At 58.4% G+C, this 27,612-nt stretch overlaps 1 protein-coding gene across 1 annotated transcript; it reads left to right on the top strand.

Annotated features, from left to right (window-relative positions):
• Positions 1 to 1,148: 1,148 nt before the first annotated feature.
• Positions 1,149 to 27,438, top strand: RTN4R (reticulon 4 receptor). Its single transcript, XM_058693056.1, has 2 exons — positions 1,149 to 1,471; positions 25,762 to 27,438. Exons 1-2 carry the CDS (start codon positions 1,450 to 1,452, stop codon positions 27,162 to 27,164), a joined length of 1,425 nt encoding a protein of 474 aa, XP_058549039.1. The 5' UTR covers positions 1,149 to 1,449; the 3' UTR covers positions 27,165 to 27,438.
• Positions 27,439 to 27,612: the final 174 nt, after the last annotated feature.

Here is a 27,612-nt window from a genome sequence, read left to right as displayed (position 1 = left end):
CTTATGGAGAGGCAGAGTGCACTGGGCTTTCCAGTGACCAGGTCTCTCAGACTCATATAACCAGGTGACACTGGCTGAAATCCCAGGGGGACCACCAAGCCCTTGGCCAAGATGCTGTAGTCACAGGGAAGGGTCCAGAGCCTGCCCTGGGCACAGGGTTCTGCAGACCGGAACCAATTTTGCCAGCCAGTCTCTCATCCACATGGTCCTTTTACCCACAGGGTAGGCTCAGAGAGGCTCAGGCAAGGCTAATCAGCTCCCATCACTCCTCCATGTGCAGGGCAGCTGCATGGATGCTGGCCTGACAGCTGGCTGAAGATGCCAGGATGCACTCAGGAGCTTATTCCCTGGTAGATTCCCTGAGGAGAGGGACGGAGGGAGGTCTGTGTAGGTGCCCAGGGGAAAAGGACAGGGTCAATGGGTTCTTTGGTCCTTAAGCCTCGGCTGGCTTTGTGGAGCATGGGGATACTCAGCAGGTGGGCAGCTAGGAATCACCTGGGTTTCCCCTTTCCGAAGGAGGGAACAGGTGAGGTGCACCTGTGGTTCAGGGCAGGACTGTGACTGTGTCACCTCCCTGGGTTGGTCCAGAGAGAGTTGGTGCAAAAACGGGTCGGGGCTTCAGAAGTCTCTTGAGCTTTGAGCCTCAGTTTTCTAACTGAAAAAATGGAGCAATCCTATTCCAATAAAGGGTTGTTCGGCCCTGGCGGCTCCAGAGAAAGCGAGGGGGCCATTCCAGGCCTCCGGACAAAGTCCTTACCGGTGGCTGGACGCTTCGGTGACCCTCATACCCCGGCCAGTCCGGGCCGACACGCCCTGGAGCCCACGCCCTCCGGCCCGCGCCCCCGGCCCGCTCCGGCCCTCGCCGCCATCCCCGCGGCCGCCTGCAGGGGCCGCCGCCTCTTCAGAAATGCGCCGCCTTTGTCTGGGGCCGCGCGTGGTACCGGTGCACCGGGCGGGCTGAATACCTCCTGCGGCCCGGCCTGCGCGCCCCGGGACCCTGAGCCGCCCACGCTCCCTTCCCTTTCCCCCGCTCCCCTACCCTCCCCCCGCCGCCCCACGCACCCTTCAGGGCCGAAGTCCAGGTGAGTGCCCCGCCCGCCGCGAGGCCCCGCCCCGCCCCGCCCCCGCCCCGCCCCGGCCCGGCCGGCGGGGGGACCGGGCGGATTCCTCGCGCGTCAAACCACATGATCCCATAAAACATTCATCCGCTCCCGGCCCGCGCCGCGAGCGCCCCTCCATTCCGCGCCGCCGCCGCCGCCCTCGCCCTCCGCGCCCGCGGCCCCGCCAGCCCAGCCGACCGGGCGGAGCGGAGCGCGCCCAGCCTCGTCCCGCGGCCGGGCCGGGGCCGGGCCGGAGCGGCGGCGCCTGGATGCGGACCCGGCCGCGGGGAGACGGGCGCCGGCCCCGAAGCGACTTTCGGTCCCCGACGCGCCCCGCCCGACCCTTAAGATGAAGAGGGCGTCCGCCGGAGGTGAGTGCTGTGCCGCGCCCGATCCGGGCAGGCGGGGTGGGGACGGTGGGGGCGGCCCCTCCTGGAGCCGCAGGGCCAGGCCGGGGCTGCCGAGGCAGGCGGAAGGGTCACCGGGCGGCCGTGAGGGCCACCGCAGTGCCGCGCCGGACTGGGGCCGCGGGCACCCCGGCCCCGGGAGGGCGGAGCCCGCGGCAGGAGGAAAAGTTGCCGCTTCCCGGGAAAGTTGGCCGCGGCGGCGGGGCCAGGGGCGGCGGGGCCCTGTGGCCCCGAACTCCGAGCCCGGGCCGGGTGGGTCTGCTGGCTGGAAGGGCGGGGTCCAGCCTCGGAGCGCCCTGGCCTCTAAGGGGTTAATGAGCAGGGTTGCAGAAACGTGGGTACGGAGCAGGGGTGGGGGTACTAGGTTGCTTTCACCTTTGCCCCTAGTAGTCCGCTCAGGACCTCTGGTTTCTCTGGGGTCAGGCCGCAGCGGGATGAAATGGGGGCGTTGGCGACAGTAGAGGGCGTGGGGGGGGGCGGGGCTGGCCCAGCGCTCTACCCCAGGGGGTTGGCGGTGAAAGTAGGCAGCCTTAGCACCTCCACACCCGCAACCTGAGGGCCCCTTGGGGGCTCAACTGAGTGGTTCCAGAAGTGGTGGGGCTGGCAGCACCCACTCCCTGACAGCCCTCATGGGACCCCTGGTGTGAGGTCCTGAGAGGTGGGGTCTGGAGGGTGACTTCCTATGGGGGAAATTGGGCATGCCCCGCCTGGAGGGTGCTCCCCTGGTGCCCACCCGGGCTGCTCTGCTGATGTCCACAGTGCCGCAGGCTGCACACACGTTTCCTTGCACGTGCACGTGTCTACAAGGGCTGCACACTTGTACATCGCGTGTGCACATGCATGCCAGACTGCCCCAGTGTGCCCGCGCACACATGCTGTGGATGCACATCCATGTCCTCACCCCCGCCCGCACGCCCACAGCCACACATGCGTGCACATAGCGTGCCTGCTGTGGTCTCCCCACTTGGCACATGCTGGGGCCCCTCAGTGGGACCCACTCCCTTGCCTACATGCACATGTGTTGAGGGGGAGGCTCTGGGCAGCCAGAGCTCACAGATGGAGGGGCGAGAAACAGGCTGCAGGAGCATGGCCCCACCTCTGTCTGCCTCTCCCCAAGTCCTGGGAGTCACCCCTCCACAGCCCCTTTGGGTCTGGGTGTGTGTGTGTGTGTGTGTGTGTGTGTGTGTGTGGTGTGTTCATGTGTGTGACTCAGTATGCTTCTGCACGTGTGTGTCTGCACACATGACCATATGTGCCTGTGACCACATCGGCATGTGTTTCTTTGCCTCCATTGTTGGTGCCCCTGTATGCCCAGACAGGCTGCGACCAGGTTTTACCCAAATCTTCAGCAGAGGCACTAAGGATGTGTGCTGGGGAGCTAATTCAATGCGCCCAGACTAGGGCATGAGGCAAAGGGGCTCCCAGACACTCCTCCCCTCCCCCCCTTAACGGGGCAATGGTGGCCAATGGGGGCTGGGACCACCCGGGCAGGGAAGGCTTATTTCAAACCTCGAGGTCAACACAGTGACACATAGACCAGACCCTTCCCCCATGCTGTGCAGTCACTGCCACTAAGCCCAATGGGGGACAGGTATGTGCCCACACCGAGGCTGACCCAGGGTGACCTCAGGAAGACCCTGTCCCTGTGCCTTAGTATCTCCATGGTAGGAGCCTTATTGACGAGGTGCTCTGTGGTGTCACCGGCTTCAGATGCTATGTGCGGCACTGAGGTAAGGATGTTGGTGATCCGCTCTCACTGTGGTGAGGAGGGCCTTGGGCCCGGGCTCAGAGAGGCAGGGCCGTACTGCCTTGTCCCCCAGCCACCATCAGTGTCCTTGTCTATAGAATGGGGACAAGTGGGTCATCCTTACAGAGTGTGTGGGAGTAAAACAGAGGGGCAGGCTGGAGGTTGGGCCCCATAGGTGGGCAGGCTGAGGAGCTGGCCATTCCTCTTTTGTAAGCCAGTCAAGGTGAGGAAGAAGCAAGTTCTATGGGAGGGACTGAGCCAGGTGGTGGTCACACCCTACCACCTGGCAGAGGGCCACTCATAAACCCTGGCTGCTGGGTGTGGGATGGCAGAACGACAGCCTGGATTTGGGTCCTGGCTACGCTACCCGTCAGCGGTATGACCTTGGGTGTGACAGTTCACCTCTCTGTACCTCGGCCTTCTCTCCTGGGCCAGTGACATGGCCCAGTAATCCCTCATGGGTTGTTGGGGATACTTCCAGGCCAAGGTCCCCATGGGCTTCTGATGCCAGTACTTTTGCCCTCAAAATACCCAAAACATCACCCCCCACGCCACCCCAGTCAGTGGTTCCCACAAATGGAAGTCCTCCCAGAAACCTTGCACTGCCAACTGGACCTCCCTTGTGCCTATTTGCAGATGGGGAAATAAAGGCCCATAGAGGTCACAGGGGAGTTGGAAAGGAGTGATGTGCAGTTGGGGGACAGGGAGCGAGTGAAAGCACTACAGAAGGTGGGAGGTGGCCAGCAATGTGCTTCCCAAGCTGGGCAGCATCTCTGCTCTGCCCCTCACCAGCAGAGAACTCACAGAATACCTGGGCCTCAGTTTCTCTATGTGAACATTAACAGCCAGCTGGGTGTCCTGCAGTTGGGACTGACCCTCTCTCTGTGGTCATGGATGAAAGGTAAGGGAGAGGGCCCAGTGGGTCTCAAGAAGCAAGAGGGCTTGTGGGGGTGTCTGTAGAAGACCTCCCCCCCACCACAGGCTGTGCTGGGGCTCTGGAAGGCAGAAGAGGAAGTACCGCAGTCCAAGGAACCTGAGGGCTGGCCTGAGACCCATCACAGGGCCAAGAGTTTGTTTGTTGTTACTCGCTGTGAGCAACAGACTATGAGGGCCTGGCCATGTGTGGCCCTGGCTCCCCCATGCTCACTGCACTCCAGCTCCCCTCCCTCTGCTGCCCCCAGGCCAGAGGACTTGTGCTCACCCATGAGCAGTGCTGCCTCCTGGCTCCGTTCCCCCCCTTGCTCCCTGCCCCAGGCCCGAATTCATGGCTTTGTGGCATGGATGCCTGTGGCAGCTGGTGCAGCACCAGAAGGGTCCCCGCTGGTGGAGGCAGAGGGAACCCATCTCCCAGGACTGCATTTCCTGCTCTCCCGGACCTGTGGCCAGTGTCTCCACAGAGCCTCAGTCTGTGCATCCAGAAAGGGGTCAGGAGAACAGGAGCACGAGGAAGCAGTTCCATGGTGAACGAGTGAATTGCGTTGAATGAGTGAATGGGTGTGAGTTAGTGTGCATGAGTGTGCGACACCCCTGCCCCTGAGCCCTGTTGTGGGGCTCCTGAGGGCTCTTGACTGTGCCTGGTTAATGAAGTTCGTGTCACCCCGGCCCTAGCCTGATGGGCCCTGACTCCCAGGCAGGGCTGCCTCCCTCGGTGGCCACCTAGGGCCTGGGCCTCAAGGTCCATAATGAGCCAGGCTGGCTGTCCCCTGCTCTCCCTCCAGCTGTGCCACAGCACTGGCCCCCAGCCCCCCCTTCTCTCTCAAGGTAACCCCTCAACAACCTCGACACCTCTCTGTGTCCCCCACCCTGTGTCCCAGCTGCCTCATCCCAGACACTGCGATTGCTCCTGATCTGTTTACTCAGACACCCGTTCATTTACTCACTCATTTGTCCCTGTTTGGAACCAGGCAAATAAGGGGATGTGATCCTTGCTCTCCTGAATTTATAGGACTCAATGCTTTAAAGGACAGCTGGTCACAGAGCCAAAACTGGAAGCCCAGCCAGAGGGTGGGCATGCTGTCCACACCCGCTCTATCTCCCCAGGCCGTCACTGGCATGTGTGGGCCCAGCCGGGTGTTGTGTGCTGCAGTTTCTTCTTTTGTCGCTGTATTTTAAACATATTGCACGTCGGGAACTATTCTTGTGCATCATGGGTTTACTGGTGTGTGTGGAATCCCTTCCTGAAGATTCGCCATCACTTATTTATCTGAACCTGCCTCAGTCTCTCACAGTGTCCATGGTCCTGGAGCTGGCCCTCAAGGAGATGCATTTAGTGTATGCCCCCAGTGTCCTCAGTGCAGGACTCCACGGGTCTCCCCCAGGGTGTGGCCACAGGCCCCCTCCCCTGAGAGTAGCAAGCCCTGATCCTCACCCCCTCCCAACATTTTATGGATGGGCTCCCTGGGCCTCTCCCTTCCCTGGGGTAGGGTTTCTGACTGGTAGTGGTGGAATCTGCTTCTAGGCTTTGATCAGGACTCTGACTCCAAGGATGGCCCTTATGCAGCTGGGCTTTGGGCTACCTCTCTCCTACCCCCTTCTCACAGCCTCTGCCCTCAGCCGGCAGCATCCTGACAGTCCTGTCTCCCTGTCAGAGAGGGCCCTCTGCCTTGGGCCCTCTGCCTTGCCCTGCTGAGCGAGGATGGGGGATGGGCCCTGCGGCACCATCCTACACCCTTGATCACCTCACTCGCTCCAGGACAGGGCAGCCAGGCCGGGAGGTGGAGCTGAAAGGCAGGACTTAGGGCAGACCTCCTGGAGGGGCTGTGGAAGGTGCTATGTGGGCAGAGGCCAGGAGCTTGGGTTGGCTCAGGTGGGTCTGACAGGCTGTGAGCCCCATCTGGGCCTGGCATGTGGAGCTGGGCCAATGGTGATATGGGGAGCCCAATTGGAGGGGCTGGGGTGTCAGGAGCTGACCCAGCTTTGTTCAGGCAGCTCGCCCGGCACCCTGGGGGTGCTCCTGTGCTCACTGGTCAGCACTGAGGCGTTCCTAACTGGCCATCACAGATCACACTCCGTGTAATTGAAGTTCCACAGAATGTTGGTACGGATTGAACAAGGGTTTTGTGGTCAAGCAAATTTGGGACTGGCTGGGTTAAGTGGCACTGACAGAGCTCCTTTACTGCGGGGTGTCTCGGAGCCTCAGGTTTGCAAGTGGATTGGGCAGGGCCTCTGATAGGCACCCCATGTGACATGATTCAGGGACTGCTGTGCCCAGAAACTGTTTTGGGCATCAGTGGCTCAGATTCCTCGGAGGGCCTGGGAGGGGGACCTTTGGGCCCCTAGTAAAGGCCCCAGGGATGGGTGGGCCATCCCACACAAACCCTGCAGCCATGGCACTGGTGGGTGGAGGGACCACGCTTCTCCTGGCAGTGTGAGGCAATGTGCAAATTTAACCTTTGGGTTTATGACTCTATTTCTTTGCAGCAAATGTCACGGGAAATGTCAGGCTGAGGCTGAAACTGGTGAGGGGCCCATTGAGGAAGGGGATGGCGTGCATAGGGGCTCAGGCCAAGGCAGAGCTCTGGGTCCCTCACCTCCTCCAGGGAGCCTTCTCAGATTGCCCTTTCACTTGCCTGGGCCCAGCTCTGTGTCCTCCATCTGTCCCAGCTATTGTGACCTTGTTGAGATGTTGCCTTTATTCACCTCCTGCTGGGGCCCAGATGGGGCGGGCTCAGGGATCTGCCAGAAGTCTCCCCATCCTGAAGTCTGGGCAGGCGTTGGATCAACCTGTGCAGTGCCGGCTCACTCTGTGACCTTGGGCAGCACCCGCCCTTTCCTGGTCACCAGAGGCCTCATCCATAATCAGCGCCTGTTGACCAAACATGGTGCTTCCAGTTCAGTGCCTTTGTGGGTAGGAAAATGCTCCAAGTCTGAGGCAAGTAGGGTGCTGGGCTCTGGGGGAAACGGGTGGGGGCTGGGTGGCTGGCTCATGGTGTCATGTGGCTGCTCCAAGCACACAGTATGTGCTCCATAAAAAGCAGGGACAGTGAGCAGACATGAAAGGAGGGGAGGTGGGGGGTCTCAAGACCAGCTTGGGAATCCAGAGCCCCCAAACTTACTTACCTCCCTACCCACTCCAGCATGGCCAGCTCTGGGGCCTGGTTTGACCTGTCATAGAGTTCTGCTCTGGCCCTCTGGTCCCCATGATTGCTTAGTAAGTGTTTATTGCCTCCTTGCTGTATGCCAGGCCTATGCAATTGAGCAGGGATCTCAGGCCCCTATGCTGCCCTCACCCAGCAACTCCACATCTCTTTCCCCTGCATGTGGAGTTCCACTGGAGTTACAGGTCCCTCAGACCCAGTCGGTCTGGTGGTCATTACCCCTGTACCACCTGCCTTCCACCCCCATCATCCACACCCCAGGCCCAGGGTCTTTGCTGCCTCCCATCCTCCAAAACAAGTCCAGTGTCCAGTTGGGCCCCAGGGAGGTCCATCCCCTTTTATCCCTCACTGAGGGCCTGCTGCAAGCAAGCCCCCTCCCAGACTTATGGCCACAGATGCCCACAGCTGCCTGCCTGCCATCTTGTCCTCCATTCAGGCTCTGAGATGCTTTCTATAACATGTTACCTGACAGCCAAGCTCCTCCTGCTTAAACTCTGCCATGTCTAGATGAGCCCCCCTTGTTTTCAGGGCCTGGGCCAGGGAGTCTCATTTGGGAACCTTTTCTTCTACCCTCAGTGGGAGAGGCCCCCAGTTTCTGGTCTCAGCACCTGACATGCATACCTGTGCCTGCCTCCCCATCTCCACGTGCCCAAGTCCAGCCCAGACCTGGCACTGGGATACAGGGAGCCACGAATGGTGGAGCAGCCTCATGGGCAGTGACTTGAGTCAGTTCCCAGGAGACACAGGAGCTGGCAGTCATGGCCCTTGGGGATGGCTGCTGGGTGTCAGGTACAGACCAGTTGTCTGAGGTGGCTGCAAGAGGGCGGCCCCCCTCCAGGACTCAGATGAGCAAAGTCATGGGTCTAGAGAGAGACAGAGATGCCAACCTATAGGGGATCCCCTCCAGGCAAAAGCCGGGCAGGCAGTGTCTGGCATTGGGACCCTCCTGGCTTTAGCCCAGAGCCAGCTGAACACCTGGGTGTGTCACTCACCTTCTGAGTCTGTCAAAGGGGGGAGACTCTGAAGGGGGAGTCAATGTTGAGTGCTGCCCCCAGGGCCCAGCCCTTCATGGAAGCTTGATTGTCCCATTCAGATGGAACTTCCTGTGGAAATAGAAGCTGGTGATGGGGCTTCTGGGGCCCTCAGTGGGTCAGGGGGCCCCCATCTCTCAGGGGACCCCTCAGGTTTCCAAGTCCTTTGAAGCGGCCCTGTCCTGGGCAGGGGTGGGGGGGTCTGTGGTGTAACTCAGGAAGCAGGGTGTACAGCCACTGGAAGCAGAAGCCTCTGTTGAGCCATGGGAGCACAGAGGAGGAGCCCCGCCGGGGCCTGCCACTCCCCAGCAGTCCTGTAGCCATGAGGGTCCTTGCCGCCTGTCCCAAGGGGAGTCTGTGACATCAGTTCATACCAAGGGGAGCCAAGTCAGAGGTCAAGGTGGGACGTGCAAAAATCCAGGCAAGGCCAGTGGCAGGGGAGTCTGGAGGGGACGCTGGGACCCATGTAAGGCATCTCCACTTCTTAGCGAGGGGCCCACGTCCCAGCAGGGGCCTGGGTCAGATGGGCACTGGGCCTAGTCACTCCATCCTGACTTAGAAGGAAATTCAAGGTTTCTCTGCCTTCACAATGTGGAGACTTCTGCCCCACAGTTCATTTTGCAGCAGCTTTGTGGTCTGGTGGAAGGCGCACCCCATGGTCATTGGGCAGGGTGGGGTGCAGGCAGAAGAAGGGTGGGCCACCTGCCCCCAGGGTGTAGCCTCCAGCCCAAAAGCACCTCCCATCCCCAAACACATGGGTAGAAGCAGAATTACAGAGAAAGGCCAGTCCTGGCCAGTCACCAGAATGGGCTGGACACCACATCACAGCAGTCTTGGGAGGGCTGTGGGCCCCAAGGTCACACAGGATGCTCGCACCTAGCTCTCTCACCTGCCTCCACAGCACACCGCAGCCAGGAACTGGGAGTGGGCCCTAGTGCTCTGTCCTGCCCCCCCACCCTTCCCAGAGCCCTGCCAAGTTCCTCCTACAGCTCTCCACTGTCCACTTCCCTCCGCCATCCTGCTCAAGGTCTCCCTGCTCTCCCAAGACACACTCAGCACCCCTCTTGTCCTCCGAGAGCACAGAGCTGGCTAGTCACGCCCCTGCCCAGCCCCCACCCCGAGGCTCCATGGGGCTTTCCAAGGGATGAAGCTGTGTGAGGCAATGGCCAATGAGCCTGGTGAGAACTCAGCTCTTAGGTCTCCTTGGGAGCTGAGACCGAGACCCCAGGGCCATCTGAGGAAGGTACAGGACTGTCACTGCCCCACTGGCAGTGAGCACTTCTCACCCCAGGGCATGGGTGGCTTTCTCCACATGGCAGGAACTGATGAAGGAGCTAAAGGGTGCCCTGGGGCTGTGGTTCCTACATATGGCCTTGCAGGTGACCCCCCAGCCCATCCTCTGGGCAGGATCCTCCCCACCTTTGATGGGGTTAGCTAGGCAACAAGATGTACACCAGGGGTAGGGGCTGGGTGGAGGGGACCTGGGCAGGTCCCTGAGGGTCACTTGTTTCTCCTTTCATTCTCTTTGGTTAAGTGTTTTCTAGCCTTTAGTTTGAGGCCAGCCCTGTGTTGGGCCCAGCCCCAGCGGGAGGCCAGCCCACTGCTCTGTGTGCTCCCGGCCATATGACATGTGGCCCCTGCACACCTGTCATGTCCAGGCTGTCTTTCATCTCCCTGCCTCAGCCCCAATTTATGTCAGGCAGAGGCTGACACGGGGACAGGTGTGACAAGTGTCTGGCTTCCTGTTCGAAAATTGGCAAAAGAAAAACTCTCCCCATAAAGATATTCCATCTACATACCTCCCGGATGTCACTGAGAGGACCCGTCACTGCCGAGACAGATGGTGGCCCTAATGGACTCCATTCTTTACCTGCTGCCGGAGTCACAGCCCATCCCCCGGGGATGGCCCGAGGCAGGTTGTGGCAGTGTGTGTGTGTGTGTGTGTGTGTGTGTGTGTGCGCGCGCGCGTGCACATGCACTTCAGTGCCCCTACGGAGCCCTCCTTGATGCCGTGGCTGACTGCTCCCCCCCCACTCCAGATTACAGGAAGCCTGACATAGATATGACCTTCCCCACCAGTGATTAAGGAGGCCTGGGGGGTGGGGGAGACACGTTCCTAGATAGAGCAGCCTGTAAGAATTAGGGAGGGAGGGCCTACAGACCTTCATCCTCGGGCCCTTGCCGCTCATTTCCTGCCACGTGGCCAGCACCAGCACTGGTAAGCTCATTACCCCTACACTACCCCAAGGCCCAGGTGGAGTCAAGACCTGCTTGGCGTGTAACTCAACGCAGGACCCCAGGCCTAGCTGTGCTTCTTCCCTGCCAAGTACCCCATGGTGGGAGCCCATGGCTGAGACCCTGACCAAGCTCTAGGTCTCTACTTATTCACCTGCTCCTTAAATGGCCCCATTGGGGCTGAGTCCAGCATTGATGGTGGGTGTAAGAATGGACGGACGCCTCAGGCAAGACTGCAGTGTGGGAGGGGAACAGATTGGGAAGGGTCCTCTTCCTAGGCTGGCATGGTGGGACTGTGAGGAGAAGAGCCCTTCCAAGAGGATGTGTTGGGATAGGGCAGGCATTCTGGAAAGGGGAACTGCCTACACAAAGGCTCATGGAAGCCACAGGATCCGGTGCACATGACAGAATCAGAGCCTGGAGTTAGGCCAGGTCAGGCACCAGCATGCCCTTTATAGCTGTGACTTGACCTCCCTTCTGTCAGGTGGGGGCAGTGGGTCCCTGCCGGGGGGTGATATGACCCATCCCTCCTGAGATGACCACACAGGTGGGCTATGAATTTTCTGTACCCACTCTGCACCACCCCTGAGTGGGCTGTGGGGTCTCTCCATACCCTGTGAGGTGGGTCTTGGTATCTCCATTTTCCAGGTGAGGAAGCAGGTCCCAAGAGGTTGGAAGACCTGCCTGAGGCCCCAGAGAGGCAGAGGCTGCACCAAAGCCCTGGACTTTTTCTCCGGCCATCCTGCAGGGCTGTCTGTGGTGGGCGGGGACCCCATGGCATGGGAGTCTTGGAAGGGGGTCCTGCTGCCAGGGCACTGCCTCATTCACCCTTCTTGGGGCAGGGCTTCCCCATTCAGTGTTGGTACATGAGACCAAATAAACCAAACTAAAAGCATTTCTGATTTTACTGGTTTGTGTGCATTGTAAAAAAGATCTGGGAGATATATATCAGATGTAAGAAAGAAGTTGTATTAGTCAGCTCAGGCTGTCATAACAAAATGCCACAGACTGGGTGGCTTAAACAACAGAAATTTATTTTTTCACAGTTCTGGAGGCTGTAGGTCTGAGATCAGGGTGCCGGTGCGGTACGGTTCTGGTGAGAGCTTTCTTCCTGGCTTACAGATGGCCACCTTCTCACCATGTTCCCATGTGGTGACAGTGAAAACAAACCCCCCACTCTCTCTTCTTATAAGGGCCCTAATTCCATCGTGTGGGCCCCACCCACATGACATCATCTAGGTGCCCATCTCTCAAGGCCCTTCCTCCAAATACCATCACACTGGGGGTTAGGACTTCAACATAGGAATTTGAGGGCGACACAAACATTTCTGTAGCAGAAATGAAATTGCCTTTGACTTCCAGGGGCTGTTGCCACATACCCCCCACGGGGATATCAGTACCCCATAGGCTGTCTGGGCCTGCACATCCTCAGGGAATGCTGTTCCCACAGCCTGGCAAAGTCTGCCACTTGCCTGTAGTGGTGGACATTTCTTACATTCATGTGACAAACATCTATGGTGTGTGCTAGTCACCAGGTGTGGCCCTGTCCCTGTGGAGCCCACAGTCCATGGGGGCAACTGGCAGAAGCAAGCAACATGGAGACCTGCTCAGTTGACCAGCGAGGTATGTGGTTAAGTGGGCACCCTGGCAGTGGAGGAAGGTGTGGGGTATCAGGGACCCAGGTCCACCCAAGTGCCCCCAAACCCCTGGGGATTTGTCAGGTTCTCAGACCCAACTTCCCCATTTCACAGATGACCAACCCAGACCCGAGAGGCAAGGTCACTGGCAGTGCCTAAGCTGAGCTGGGCAAAGTGGCTGAGCTGGGAGGTGCCCTGGCCTCTCAGGCCTGTAGCAGCCATGATGGGACAGGGAGGCAGCTGGGGAGGAGTAGGAGTGGGGATAGGTGGGCACAGCCTGGTTTCCTGCAGCCTGGGCTGGGAGGGAGGCAGCTGACTGACTGCAAGGTTTTAAGTATGCATTTCCGGGAAGAGGTCTGCGCTGGCACATGCGCCAAAGGCGCCCTGTTCCCTGATCATCTGCTTCCTCCTCTGCACGGGGCTCTCCTGGCCCCATGTGAGGCCACCAAGGCTGCAGGGCCTATTTGAAGGGGGCCTTCGGAAGTGCAGTCTTTCTTACCTTTGCTTGGCAGTTACCGAGCACCTGCTGAGTGCAGCCCCTCACACAGATCAACAGACAATCATGCTGAGCCCCTGGGAGTTGGGGACCTGCCAGGGGCACTGCGGGGCCGGTGGGGGGCCCAGACCAGGTCTGACTGACCTGGGCCTCATCTCATGCTGGAGACCCTCATGTGTTGAACTGGGGGAGGAGGGAATGAGGATGGGGAAATCATTAGGAAAATATGTAAGAAAAAGGAAAATGCCTTTTCGGGTTTGATAAAGTTGAACCATCATTGGCCTGGGTTGGAGTCCAGCCGGGCACTGGGTATGTCCTCTGTGGGGATGAAAGATCAGGCTAGCCCTGGCCTCAGGGTTACATGGTGGTGGTGGGGGCGGGGGGGGGGGCAGTGAGTGGAATGTGGCCTGCAGATGGCCCCCTGACCCTGATCATCCAGCCATGCCCACCCATGCCTGTGGTGGAGGGCCTGGGCTTTCAGGGGCTCCTTTCCTGGCCTGATACTTCTTTGGCTCAAGGTGTATGTGCCCTGCGTCTAGTGGGGTGGGCTGGGCCTCTTTCAGCACTTCCAGCAGGTGTTGGAGGTAGGGAAAGGCTGTGCCGGAACACCTGCCTTGACCCTCCCAGATCCCAGGGGCAGGTGCTGAGGAATAAGGCCACCTTCCCTAGCCCCTGCCCCCAGGGCAGCCAACCCCCTCCTGCATGCCAGCTCCTGGCGCATCAGCCTCAGGAAGTAGCCGAAATACACTGACCTGCTTTTCCAGGAGGCAGTGGCACCTGGTCCTCCCACCCTCACTGGTGAGAAGCCGCCAACAATTTCCATCCCAAATTGATTTCAAATAAGGAAGAGTTATCACACACAATCATATAGGAATAATTTATCACTCGTTAATAAAAGAGCAATTACTTATTCACGTTGCCCCTGCCTGTGTGCCACGGGTTCCCTGGCAGAAACGTAATTGGGGCTCTCACTGAAGCCGAGGAAAGCCTGTTTGCACTCAGCCAAGGTCAGGGCAAGCCCTCCCCAAGAGCCACAGACCCCCACTCCGGAGGCACCATGTGCACACAGCCCCTGCCGGGTTTACCTGCTGGGCTTCCTGCTAATGGGGGTCTTGTGTCTGTGAACTGGCAGCAGGGTAGAGGTGAGGAGGAGCTAGGGTAAGGCTTTGTCTGACTGTGGAAGGTCTGAGCACACAGCTGAATTTTCAGGCCAAAGCTGTCCTGTCAAGTGTCTAAATAGCAGAGGCCTCTGAAGCCAAGAGCCCGGAGTGTCCCTAGAGTTGGGACGCAACTTTGATGACCCTTGGCAGAGCATGATGCCGAAGAGCTTTGTTCAGGGCCATGGAGATGCAGCTCGAGCAGTCACAGTCCCACTTTGTCCTCCTACACCTCAGACATGCCTGCTTCTAGACCACATTCATCTCCACCTTCTGGCAGATACACTTTCTCTTTTTTTATTTATCTCTATTTCTGACATTTCAGTGCCAAATATGCAGCCATTTTGAAAAGATAAAACGGTCGACCATATCTTGGTCAAAGTTAAAACCTGCACCCAGACCTCCAGGGCTAGTCTGGAGAATCGGCTTGCTCTGTCCCAGCCCCTGTTCCTCCTTGAAGGCAGCCACTGTTCCTGTTCCTTGTGTTTCACATTTCCATGCCCCCTCTTCTCTAGTATACTTCCTAGTATGGTTGTCTCACTACCATTAGTTAAATTCATAAACAGTGTTTCCCAACCCAGGTCACATAAATGCCCTTCACCACCCCACCACGATTGGGGGTGGGTACCTTGGTGGCCTTTCTTCTCTTGTATGGCCTTTGGTTTTCCTGGATTTACAATTGACTCTATCTTTTCTCTCTTGTCCCATCTACTACCCTCATGTGCTTACTCTTCTCCACCTCAGGTGTTCTACTGGGTCTCTCATTTAAACCTGGAGGTGTGACCCCAGGCTTCTGTCTTGCTGCCCCCACATGGACCAAGCATGCTTTGGCCCCCTCACAACTGCCCAGCAAACTTCCCAGCATCACCCAGTGTTTCCTGGGCCCCATATTTTCCTCTTTCAGGGTTTATATCCTAGTTTTGGCTGAAGCACATCCCCAAGTAACTCTCTAAGGAAGACACAGTGAAGAATCATTCTGTGAGTCCTCATGTGTTAACAAACCTATTCAGGCTGGATTGGCCTGCTCCAGAATTCCATATTGAAAATAATGTCCCTTAGAATTTTGAAGCCATTGCAATTTTGTTATCTTCTTGACATCCAGTGTGCTGTAGAGAGTTCTGATGCCACATTGCTTTTCCCTTGGGAGCTCTTTTGACCCCCCCCCCCCCCCCCCCGCCCAGAGGCCTGAAATCACATTGTGAATGTCATCTATTATGCTAGGCACTTGCCCAATGGAGGGCCAGGTCTTCAGGTGTAGGAGATTTTCTGGTATTATTTCTTTGATAACTTTTTTTCTCTTCTATTATCTCTGTTTCAAATAGATATTTGACCTATATTTGTCTTCTGAATCTGATCAATTTTTTTTCCTTCTTTCTCTTTTTGTTTTTCTTTCTAGAAGACTTCCTTGACCTTGTTTTCCAACCCTTCTATTGATTTTTTTGGTAATTTTAGCAATTCTATTTTTAACTTCCAGGTACTCTTCTTATTTTCTGATAGCTCCTTGTTCATAGCACACTGTTCTTGTTTTAAATCTTCTCCTATCCCTGAGAGGAAACTGATTAGATTTTACCTAATTTTTATCTCTTCCCTGCACTGTCTCTGCTTTCTCTAGAGTTGTTTTCCCTACAGTCTGCATTGGAGCCTCTTTCAGATGCCTGGTTTTCTGGGCACGTGTTCTAGGGAAGCACTATTGAGAATGGAACTTATCAACTGGCAGGTTTGGGGTGATCAGGCAGGAGCCCCCAGAAGCCCATGGTGGAGACCCTTTCTCTGGGTGTTTTTTCAGAGGAGCAGCCCCCATCTTCCTAGTCCTTGTCCCTCTTACCATATACTCCATCACCATCATCTTGGCTCTCAAGAAGGGGGAATGAACACCTGTTTCTAACATGGGTGGTAGGTGGGTAAGGAGGAGAACCACTGAGTATGCCAGTATTGCATGAGAAGCAGCAGCAACTTGAGGTCATGCTGAGCACAAACAGGATCTCTCATGAGGCGAGTCATGCTGTGCTGGGCTCCAGGCCTGTCTGTGAGCCTCCTCACTCCACTGAGGATGAACCTGGCAGAGAGGGTGGGGGAAGCAGCTCTAGGCATCCTTACAGTACAGCCTGGCTCCTGGGCCCTCATCCCACACCCATTCTCCTGCCTGGACTCAGCCTCTCCTGGAGAAAGCAGGGCCATCAGGCCAGGCTGGAGTGGCCTCATGACTGCTGGAAGCAGAGCGATCAGTATGGCTCTGGGATGCCACCTCTGAGCTGTGGGCCTTGACTCCCCAGGTCCCTTACCTGAGATGGGGCTGACTAAAGGTCTTCTGGGAAGGTGGGACCCCAGCCACAAAGCTGGAAGCATCTCAGGGTCCCAAGAAGGCAGGTGCTATCCTGCTGTCATCCTCATGTCACGGGTGTGGAGACAGTCTCACAGCCAGCCAGCAGCTTCTCCAGCCACTCCACGAAGGAGTACAGAGCAGCTCGCATCTGAGCCTGGGGCTACCAGACTCCGGGCCCACCAACCCAGGGAACAATAAGCTTGGGCTGAGGACGAGGTGCAGTAGGGGTCAGGGAGCCCAGAGCATAGGGGGTGTGCTCAACAGCTGGCCCTCTATGGGGGGAATAGCTGTCTCTCTACCTTATGGATCTCTAGGGCTCAGGGTCTGTTTTGGTCACCTGGGGAAATGGCAGGAGTTCTTAGACCCTGTCCCCTGTCCTCAGCTAGTGTGTGTGGTCACCTCACCTCAGTAAGCTTCAGTACCCTTGTCTAAGGAGTAGGGTTGATGGTCATCCCCTTGCTATGCTGTGGGATGTTGTGAGACCTCAGGAAGTCTGTGCCTTGGGCAGTCCCAGGGAGGCCAAGGGCTCATCTCTCCCCTCTCCCTTCCTCTTCCCTGGTGCTGGGCCCTGGGTGGACTGACAGGGCCTCAATGGGAGACATTCTTGGCCAAGAAGCCCTACGCAGCCTCAAGGCACCGATGCTGGAATGGGCATCCTGTGGCCCTACTCAGGGGTGTCTGGTGTCCACCCTGTGCTGGCCTGCTGTTCAGTCACTTCTGGGGCTCCTCACTCTTGTGTGAGGCTTACTGCACTCCAGATCAGCCTCAGGTTGGTCCCAGATTTGTCTTGGCTGTCTGTGATCTGAGATCCTTGCGCATGGCCAGTGTGATGATGACGGCATTGGTGACAAGGATCATGGGCCTCCACAGTCCACTTTCCATTCAAGATTCTGGCCAGGGGTCCACAGGATGATCCAAGGAAGCCTGCTTACAAGGAGGCCCCCTCACTCCACTGCCTTTCTCCTTTTCTGGACAGAGTCATCTCACCTTTACTTTTTCTTTGTCCTGAAGATTCTGTCAGCCCAGGCCTCGACCTTACCCACTTGGGAAGTGCATCATACCTGACCTGCCATGTCCCCTCCTCCCAGCCCAAGTGGACAGGCTAATGGTAGAGGGTCAGCAGGCTGCCCTCAGGGTGACCTGGCCACAGAGCCCCTAGAGGAGGGCACAGGGTCCCAGTGTTGTTGGAATGGCATGGAGAGAGTTGTGGCCCAGAGACCACCCCCCCCCCCCCCAGCCTGAAACCATCCTCCTTAGATGTGTCTCCCTGAAGCACAAGCAGGTGCCACAGGGATCGGTGCCTCCCACCACCACCCCATTGCCTGGGACATCCTTCCTGTGCTTCTTACAGCCAGTTTTGTTTGTCAGTGTTGTAAGTGCCCTCTTTGATGTGTGTTTGACCACTAGCCCCTCAACAGCCTCTTTAATAAAATCATTGTGGGGCGCCTGGGTGGCGCAGTCGGTTAAGCGTCCGACTTCAGCCAGGTCACGATCTCGCCGTCTGTGGGTTCGAGCCCCGTGTCAGGCTCTGGGCTGATGGCTCAGAGCCTGGAGCCTGTTTCCGATTCTGTGTCTCCCTCTCTCTCTGTCCCTCCCCCGTTCATGCTCTGTCTCTCTCTGTCCCAGAAATAAATAAATAAACGTTGAAAAAAAAATTTTTAAAAAAATAAATAAATAAAAATAAAATAAAATCATTGTTTCTCTTTTGACCTGCACACCATTTGGGGGTCACTCTCCCTCCTTCCCCCTCTCCAGCCCTGCAAGAGGCCACCAGCCTCTGTCCGTCCCAACAGTGTGGTCTCAGCAGGACAGTGGCCTTCTCTGATCATTGGTTTCCTTTTCATTAGGTGGGGGTTCAAGTGACCTCCGTGAGGCCACTGTGAGGGTGAAGGCGGCAACACCCACACGCAGCAGGTGCTCTGTGTGCTCCAGTCACAAGCCAGGTCAGCAAACTGTTTCTCAGAAGGGTCGGATCCTGAACAATGTCAACTCTGTAGGCCACAAAATGCATCGGGACTACTCCACTCAGCCATGGTAGTGCTAAAGTGGCACAATAAACACCCAGGTGTGCCCATATGTTGATAACCTATTATTTACATACCTAGACAGGCAGTGGCTGGTGGACTGGTTTGCCAGATGCCGATAGAACAGGAGGCACCAGGACCCATCAGCTCTGATGAGGGTTTCACTGATCACCTGAATGTGGTGCCCTGGCTGGTGGTGACCCAAATGGGAGCATCTCATTCACTGCCTCTGGAAACCCTCGTCCCCTTGAAAGGGCCAGACCCCATGGTCCCTCCTACCTGTCTCTCTCCAGGGGTGCTCACCAGCCCCCACTGGGCTTCTCTGTGGTCTCTCTGTGCTGCCCCCCATCACCACCCTGGCTTAGTTACAAAACCCCCGAGCAGCCTTCATACTTTACACACCTTCCTGAGGCCTGACTGCCCTGGTCAGGGGTGTTTGCAATATCTCAGCTGTCCTGGGCCAGCTTGGGTTGGCTGCAGTCCAGCTGCTCCCTCAGGACTAGGGCTGATCCAAGGCAGATGGCCGAGAGGCAAGACTGGCTGATCCCAGAGGGTGAGGGGGTGCAGGCCTCCCGAGACCTGCACTTGTCTTTTCAATACTAGAATAAATCCCACTCAGGCAGAGGCCACCTGCCTGCCTTGCCGGTGATGTTTGACAAGTGCCCAGGGCTCCAGAGCATGCGGGGATATGCCCTCTTGTCTTCTCCCACTCCAGAAGAGAGCAGACCCTCTGTAGCCCTGCGTCCTGGGAAGAGGTCCCCATGTCTGTCTGGTCTCATCACAGCAACCCTCTGCTATTTGGCCGACTCACTCACCTCGGCCCTGGCAGTCGAAGGCCCAAAAGTGTCCTCTTTATTGTGTACTCCTATAGTGTGCACCCGAGTGTGTGTTCCTATAGCATGCACCACAAACGTACATTCCTGTAGCATGCACCCCAAGTGTGCGCGCCTGTAGCATGCACCCCATGTGCTACTACAGTGTGTACCCACATGTGTGTTTCTATAGCATGCACCCTGAGTAGGTGCCCCAGGTGTGTACCCCAGGTGTGTATTCCTGTAAGTGCCCCCAAGAGTGCACTCCTGCACAGTGTCTGCCCTATTGGAGGCTGATGCTCTGGGCCTCGCAGGAATGGTCAGCTTCTGGCAGGTAACAGATTCAGTGTCCTGGGAGGAGATGGGATGTATTGGGGTGGGGACAGGACCCAGCACTGTTGGCCCTGCCAGGCTAGGCACCCAGTCCTGGACAAGAGCTGGCAGTGGAAAGGGGTCAGGGAGGGCAGATGGGCATGGTGACAGGTATGTGGAAGTGCAGGTCCCAGGCCCCAACACTGGGAGTGCCCTGTTCCTGAGCCCCACTGTGGGGGGAGGCAAGGACATATTGGCCAGTCACTAATTCCTCATTTACATCCTCTGGGGACTCAAGCCCACACTGGCCTCCAGATTGAATTAGTTGAGGGACCAACCAATGAGCAGTTGTGGAGACAGATTCTGCAGATAATTAGGCAGCGGGTGTTTGTTGGTGGCCTGATGGAGGGAGGTAGGGGATGCCCACCTCCTATGAGGGAGGGGATGCTGGCTGAATCCCTAGAGTGAGGGGGGTGTGCCTTGTGCCCTGGGCAGGTTTTCAGCTGAACAGAGCCTCCAGATGCTGGCATCATCAGTCCCCAGTGTGGAGCTCCCTGGGGTGGGGGCCAAGGGAGATGGGCATCAGGTGGAAACATGGCTGGACAGGGTGAGTTTCCAGAGCCCTCTGGTCCAGCAGCCCAGCCTTGACCAAGGATGGATTCCCAAGGCATGGTCACCAGGCCAAGAATCCTACTCATCAGAGGGTCTGCCTGGATGCTCACCCTAGCAGTGGGCTCTGGGGCTCCTCCCCTGGTGACCCCTGATGTCTGGGGCCGGGTCAGGGCTCCCCGGCCCCTTAAATCCCCCATGTAGCACATGCCATGCAGCAGAGTGACCAACGATGGTCAGCCTGCTCTTTGACCATAAGTGCTATAAACCAGGGACTGGTCTTGTGCTTACAGTGTTCAGTGCTGCCCCTATCATGGGGTGTCCCCTTAGGAACACACCCTTAGGGTGAGCTGTACATCCAGAGCCTCCACCTCACAAGTGGGCCAAACCCCTCCCCTGGCAGCCTTTGTTTCTTTGATTTGAAAGGAACCCAGGGCCCTCCCATGTACTGTGTTGGCTGTAAATTTTAAGAGGGAATATGGGTTTGGGGTGGGGGTGATAATAAGCTGGGGATGGGGGAGTGTTAACTCTCCACGGCCAAGCGAGGCCTTTCAGTGGCTGAAAGGCCTTCTAGTCCTGGGGCTATGAGCAAGTGGCTTCCCCTACCAAACCTCATTTTCCTCCCCTGTAAAATAAGAAAATAAAGTAGGTCCCTAGGAGGGTTCACTAGACCTCTGTTGGTCCTAAGTCCACCTGTGCACTGAGTGCATTCAGGAGGCTGGTCCTGCTGGCTCTGCCCATGCTGGGCCTCAGTTTCCCCCACTGCACACAGCTTTGCCTATTGGAACTGCTCAGCCCTGGGTCCAGTGTCCTCCTTCCCTGGCAGGTGACCTTGCCTGTATCGACCTGGCCTGCCCCTGCAACTGCCTCCCCGAGAAGATCAATAAGGAGTGGGGCCTTGAGGGGCATGACCGGCAGCAGGGGCTGGCAGCCACCCCACCCCCAGGAGATGCAGGCCTCCTCAGGGGTGGGCTGCCACCCTCCTCCCCCTAGAGCCAGAGAAGGGGCCTAGGAAATGCCATGGGCATGCACACTGCCCCCTGCACGTGTCTATGGGCTGGAGGACAGACAGAAGGTGGGAGGTGATTGTGAGCAAGGAGTAAAGACCAAGGGGGACAGATGGACGACTGAGGGGGAAGGTGGGTGGGTGGTGAGCCAAGCACTGATAGAGGGCTGGAAGGGATGGGGAGCAGTCACGGGACAAGAAAGAGTGAGTGTAGCACTGCTGGGGTGCCTTGACCCTCTGCGGTGTGTGGACGCCACCAGCCCCCCACCCCCGCCCGGAGCTATTTCTGGCCTCGGTGTGCTGAGCTGTGGCCTCCTGTTCTGCCGTGTAACTGCGGTCTGTGACGTGACCCTTCTCGGGACGTTCTTGGTGATTGAGAGGGTCCTGAGCTGACCAATGTCCTGGCTGTGCTACAGCTGCCCAGGCCTTCCACAGCCTACTGACCCCAGCCTCCTGGGGGGGATTGGGGGGCAGGTAGCAACTCAGATCCTCCATGGAGATGTCCCCTACCTGCCACAGATGACACAGGAGGGAGCTGTATACCCCCTGGTGCCTGCCCACACCCTCGCAGACTGGGCTCCATTCCTGTGGAGGCCACATAGCAGCTGCTTTTCAGGCTTGGGCTGGACACGCCTTCCGGCCCCTCTGGGTGGCACTGTGGCCGCTTCTCTTTCCCACCTTTTCCCCTGGACCATCTCTAGGTGGGAGAAGTCCAGGGCTTAATCACTCTGCCTCAGTTTCCTAATCTGTAAAATGGGTTTGTGATAGTATTAAAAGAATTCTTATGCAGCTCTGACACATGGCTTTTATGCTAGCTGGTAGACCCTCGTAATGCCCCCTTGAATAGGGTGTTTCTGCCACCCCATTGCAGCGGGGAGGCCCAAGGACATTGAGCCGGTGCTCTGGGCAACAAGGCTGCCAGCCCTGTGCTATCTCTATGACCTCACCAGGGGAGGGGAAGAAGTGTCCCATAGGACCTCAGGGATGCTGCACCTGCATACCTCAGCCCAGGGTAGAGGGCTCTGAGAGCAGTAGAGGCCAGGGAACACACCAAAGACATCTCCTGAGCCTGCAGCCTCTGGCAATCCCTGCTTCTGAGCTGCTGACCTCAGCAGCCGCCTGCCCGCTGCCCACTGGCTCCTGCAGCTGCTGGTGAGTCCCCAGAAGCCTCCTGCCCCTCCTGGCTCCCCTCCCTTCTCCCCACCTTTCTTCTTCCTCTTCCTTCCTCCCCTCCAACCCCCAACCCCATTCAGTGACCATGAAGGAGAACCTGGGCCCTTTGCTGCCCAGGAGCTGGGGCAGGGTGAACAGTGCAGGTGCTCTTTAGGCACCTGGGCCACACTCAGGCCTGTTGGGATTTTGGCTGCATGGCCTCATCAGCTGTCCTTCCTGCCCCATCTATGGCTGCCCTGGTGGGAGAGGCCCTGAGCAGAATCTAATCATTGCCTCCCTCCATATCCTCCCAGGCAGGAGTGGCTTATCCTTCCCCAATGGTGACCTTTGTGCCATTGCCACTGCTCCTGAGGCAGACCTGAGCTAAGGTGGGAGCCCCTCCCATGACCTCATGGGGAGGGCACTGTAGAAGACCCCTGGAAGGGCCATTCTGCACTGAGGCCTAGGGAAAGAGGAGGCAAGAATCAGCCCCAGGGATGGCAGGAGGGTGATTGGTCTGGGTTTGTGCAAAGCTCAGGTGGCCTGGCGGCCTGGTATGGGAGTGTGACTCACTGTGGTTTCTGTGTGGGGGCCAGGGTCATGGCAGGGCTGTTTTCTTGTCACTTGTTTGGAGGTGAGCTGGTATTGAGTGCTTACTGAGAACAGGAGCCCAGTGAGGCTGGGCATGAGTGGGAGATCGGGCTGAGGGGATGGGACAAGGGGATGGGCTGGGAAGACAGATGGGGGGACCAGATGGGGGACAAGATGGAGAGGCCTTTTTAGGATTCTGAGGGGTCAGATGAGTGACTGGGCCCAGCCCCTGGGGTGGGGTCAGGGAATACCATCCTGCAGCCTGGCAGGGCCTTCTGCGTCCCTAGGGCCCCTGCTATGAATATGAACACAGGCCGCAAAGTTGGGTTTGATTATCTCATAAAAAGATGCCCCCTCTGCTTGCTCAGCGGAGGGGTTGCCATGGAGACCAGCAGACAGGCCCCAAGGGGGTCCAGGCTGGAGCCAATTACCGTGGCTGCAGCGAGGAGGCAGCCCACCACTGGCCACTGCACTGACAGCAGGTCCGTGCAGAGGGACCAACCCTCAGAAGTTGGTTTCCGAAAAGCAGTTGGCTCAGCGGGAATGGAGCCATGTCTGCTCCTGATGCCGGATTCCCGGCAGGGCTGAGCCACACGGCTGCCCTGCCACTTACCCCCATGGTGTGGCTCAGCCCTGGAGCCTTGGGCCATTCTCAGAGTGGGTGTAGCCCCAAGCACGTGGCTTACAGCCTCGTGGGGGCCCAGACTGGGGAGGGCTGGAGGCTGGAGGAGCGGCTGGTTCTGGTGAAGTCAGCTGAACCTGACACCAGCTGAGCTCACAGACCATGGCTCCAGGCCTGACAGCCACCGGACGGCTCAGACGGTGATGTAGCAGGCGTGGTGACGATGGGTGGCTGCTGACATAGCCCGATTGGCGGTGTGGCCCGGTTGATGACATTGGCACAGTAGCATGGTTGGTGACATGGCACATCCGTGGTAGTGAGGTCCAGAGCCCAGCCCGGTGAGTACCCGGGGCCCCCATCCCACCCTGCCCCACGTCTTCCTCTGCTGTGAGTCCTCAGGGACAGGAAGTGCTGTTTTCATAGCATAGTTACATCCGGTGGCAGGTGAGATGCTCGTGAGAGCTGGCATGATCAGGCCCGACTTGCCCGAGAAGCCCCATAAGGAGAGAGCTTGGAGAGGATGTCAGCAGTTTAAATAGAACAGCTGGCTGAGATGCCCCCTCATAGCCTCCTGTGCATGGCCAGCCTGGGGAAGGGTGCCCTAGGCTTGGGGAGTTCTGGGCCAGGACTGCCTCTCTGGACCCCCATCCCGGGGCTGCCATGTACCCAGCCGCTAACAAATGACTCGGCATGGAGGCCGGCAGAACACAAGGGACAGAGGAATCCCCCAGGATGTGGGGCACACTCCAAGAGGGCACACTCCTTATCCCCAGCTGGCCTTGCTCAGGCTCTGGGCTTGGGGCATGCATCTGCATCAGCCCAGGCAGAGAGAATCCAGTGTGGTGAGGGACCCAGCATGAGTGGGGGTCCCCAAGGTCACAGTTCTGGGTAGGGGAAGCTGGCCCACAGGCCTCTCCTTCCTCCCATCGGGCTCCGGCCCCAGCACTTAGCCGGCCTCATGTCTGCAGAATCCTGCTCTTAGCTAACTGCCAAGAAAGGTGTTAGCTGTCAATGCAGGTGTTAGCTGTCAACGAAGGTGTTAGCTGATAACTCAAGTGTTAGCTGATAAGCCATAACCCTCCCAGGGGGATTCACATTTTAATAGACTCACTCCTGAAGGAGAAAAGACTCTTCGGCATTCAAAGAGGGGACTCTAATGGTGGGATGATAGGCAGTGAGCTTCGTATTGGGGTGTGTGTCCCTGCTGATGAGACCAGGGTGGATACAGTGTACCAGGAGTATAGGTCTTTGGTGAGGCCGTGTGTGTGTCTGGCCCCCAGATACGGGGGGAGGGCATATGAGGAATTATGCAGACATCGATTGGCTGGGAAGGAGTAAGCTCCTCACCCGGGGAGGAGATCAAGCAGAGAATGAGGCCGAGGGGAGGAGGCTGCAGGAGGAGTTCCATGCCAAGTCAGGATGTGTGGAGGAGGGAGCAGCCTGTCTGGAGGGGGCTCACAGGGTAGGCAGGGCTGCACCCCTGCCCTTTGGCATCCAGGCTCCTGATCCTGTGAGAGTAGAGTTACTCTGGAGTCTGCTGTGCCTGTAGCAGTTTCATGTGCCCTGTTGGTGGGACCCAGACCCCCTACAGGAGGGCCACTGGGGGTTGTGGCTCCTGGCTCTAAGGCTCTTGTGGTTTCCTCATTAAAGCACAGCTCTCTGCAGTGGCAAGGCCTCCTCAGAATCCAGGCAGCCCAGGAGCTCCAGGGGCTCTGGAGCCTGGGAAGGGGGCTTGGACAGGGCACAGGGTCTGAGCCACAGCCCCTCCCTTCCTGCAGCCTGAGAGGGCCCTCAGGAGGGGCTGCTGCGGAAGCTACTGGAAGTCCGGCAGCTGGCTGCCTGGCAGGCCTGGGAGTGAGCCTCTGCTCTGTGTGAGCTTGGCCAGCCTGATCCTCAGTGTTTATACCAAGGGCGTCTCTCCCAGCCTAGTCTGTGGGCTGGTGGAGCAAGGGACAGGCCAGGGACAGTGCTGGGACTGATGGGGAGGGTGGGCAGGTCCAGGGATTCACTGGAGTCTCGAAAAGGTATTTGCAGGCATGAGTGTTTATCTCAGGAGGCCTTTAAATGGGCTTCGGTGGTGACCCAGCTAACCCTGAGTAGCTGGGGTGCAGGCATGGCAGCTTGTGTGTTTGAGCGCTGGGCAGGGTGGCAGGGTGGCATGGGAACCAAGGTGAGGTTCCTCGGTGCAGAACATGTAACTCCCCTGGCAGGTTTTGGTGAAGCGGTTTCTGTGTGGCAGGTGGAGCAGGGATCACAGCACCTGTGTTTTCAGGAGAGACAGCATGTCCTAGGCCCGGCTCTAGGCCCTCCTGAGGCCCTGTCTCAGGGGCCAGCCTGGCTCCAGCATGACCCCCATCCTCACAGAGCCCTCTGCCTGTTAACCACCTTCTCCTCTGCCCACAGGGAGCCAGCTGCTGGCCTGGGTGCTGTGGCTGCAGGCGTGGCGGGTGGCAGCACCGTGCCCAGGTGCCTGTGTGTGTTACAACGAGCCCAAGGTGACGACGAGCTGCCCGCAGCAGGGCCTCCAGGCCGTGCCCACTGATATCCCGGCCGCCAGCCAGCGCGTCTTCTTGCACGGCAACCGCATCGTGCACGTGCCCGCCGCCGGCTTCCGTGCCTGCCGTAACCTCACCATCCTGTGGCTGCATTCGAATGCACTGACCCGCATTGATGCTGCTGCCTTCACCGGCCTAACCCTTCTCGAGCAGCTGGACCTCAGCGACAATGCGCAGCTGCGTGCCGTGGACCCCACCACGTTCCATGGCCTGAGCCGCCTGCACACGCTGCACCTGGACCGCTGCGGCCTGCAGGAGCTGGGCCCCGGCCTGTTCCGTGGCCTGGCTGCCCTGCAGTACCTCTACCTACAGGACAACGGTCTGCAGGCGCTGCCAGATGACGCCTTCCGCGACCTGGGCAACCTCACACACCTCTTCCTGCACGGCAACCGCATCCCCAGCGTGCCTGAGCGCGCCTTCCGTGGCCTGCACAGCCTCGACCGCCTCCTTCTACATCAGAACCGTGTGGCCCATGTGCACCCGCATGCCTTCCGTGACCTCGGCCGCCTCATGACGCTCTACCTGTTTGCCAACAACCTCTCTGCGCTGCCCGCAGAGGCCCTGGCACCCCTGCGTTCCCTGCAGTATCTGCGGCTCAATGATAACCCCTGGGTGTGTGACTGCCGGGCACGCCCGCTCTGGGCCTGGCTGCAGCAGTTCCGAGGCTCCTCGTCTGAGCTGCCCTGCAGCCTGCCCCCACACCTGGCCGGCCGTGACCTCAAGCGCTTGGCTGCCATCGACCTGGAGGGCTGCGCTATTGCTGCCAGGCCCTCCCGTCCCATCCGGACCGGCGGGCCTACTGATGACGAGCGTCTGGGTCTGCCCAAATGCTGCCAGCCTGATGCCGCGGACAAGGCCTCAGTGTTGGAGGCTGGCAGTCCAGGCTCAGCCGGCAACGCGCTCAAGGGACGTGTGCCATCCGGCGACAGCCCACCAGGCAATGGCTCTGGCCCACGGCACATCAACGACTCCCCCTTCGGGACCCTGCCTGGCTCAGCTGAGCCCCCACTGACCGGGATGAGGCCCGAGGGCTCCGAGCCACCGGGGCCCCCCACCACAGGCCCTCGCCGGAGGCCAGGCTGTTCCCGCAAGAACCGCACCCGCAGCAGCCACTGCCGTCTGGGCCAGGCGAGCAGTGGGGGCGGTGGGGCTGGTGATGCAGAGGGCTCAGGCGCCCTGCCCAGCCTCGCCTGCGGCCTGGCCCCCCTAGGCCTCGCGCTGGTGCTGTGGACGGTGCTTGGGCCCTGCTGACCGGCCACTGATCGCGAGGCCGTTCTCAGCAGTCAGGTGTGTGTACATATGGGGTCCCCTCCATGCCGCCAGCCAGCACCAGGCGGCAGGCCCTCCCTGATGGACACCTCCCGCCCACCCACCCCATCTCCACCCCATCATGTTTACAGGGTGCAGCGGCAGCGTTTGTTCCAGAACGCCACCTCCCACCCGGATCGCGGTATATAGAGATATGCATTTTATTTTACTTGTGTAAAAATATCGGAAGACGTGGAATAAAGAGATCTTTTCTTAAGCTATGGCCTCTCGGGCTGGGGTGCTGTGGGCAATGAGAGGCATGTGGGTCCCAGAGGTGCAGCCCTGCGTCAGTCACAGGCACACGGAGGCCCCGAAAGGGGAGGGATTTGCCAGGTAGTGCAGGCTGCCATTTCACTCCAGTAGCACCCAATGATGGTCAGCGGGGATGTGT

Source organism: Neofelis nebulosa, chromosome 11, assembly GCF_028018385.1.
Source record: "Neofelis nebulosa isolate mNeoNeb1 chromosome 11, mNeoNeb1.pri, whole genome shotgun sequence".
Lineage (NCBI taxonomy): Eukaryota > Metazoa > Chordata > Mammalia > Carnivora > Felidae > Neofelis > Neofelis nebulosa.
This window is presented reverse-complemented; position numbering and strand designations above follow the sequence as displayed.

Bases quoted from the DNA above. Each gene is read 5' to 3' on its own strand.
- RTN4R (XM_058693056.1), top strand. From the start codon at position 1,450: ATGAAGAGGGCGTCCGCCGGAG. The intron at 1,472-25,761 runs GTGAGTGCTGTG...CTCTGCCCACAG, and splicing joins GAAGAGGGCGTCCGCCGGAG to GGAGCCAGCTGCTGGCCTGG.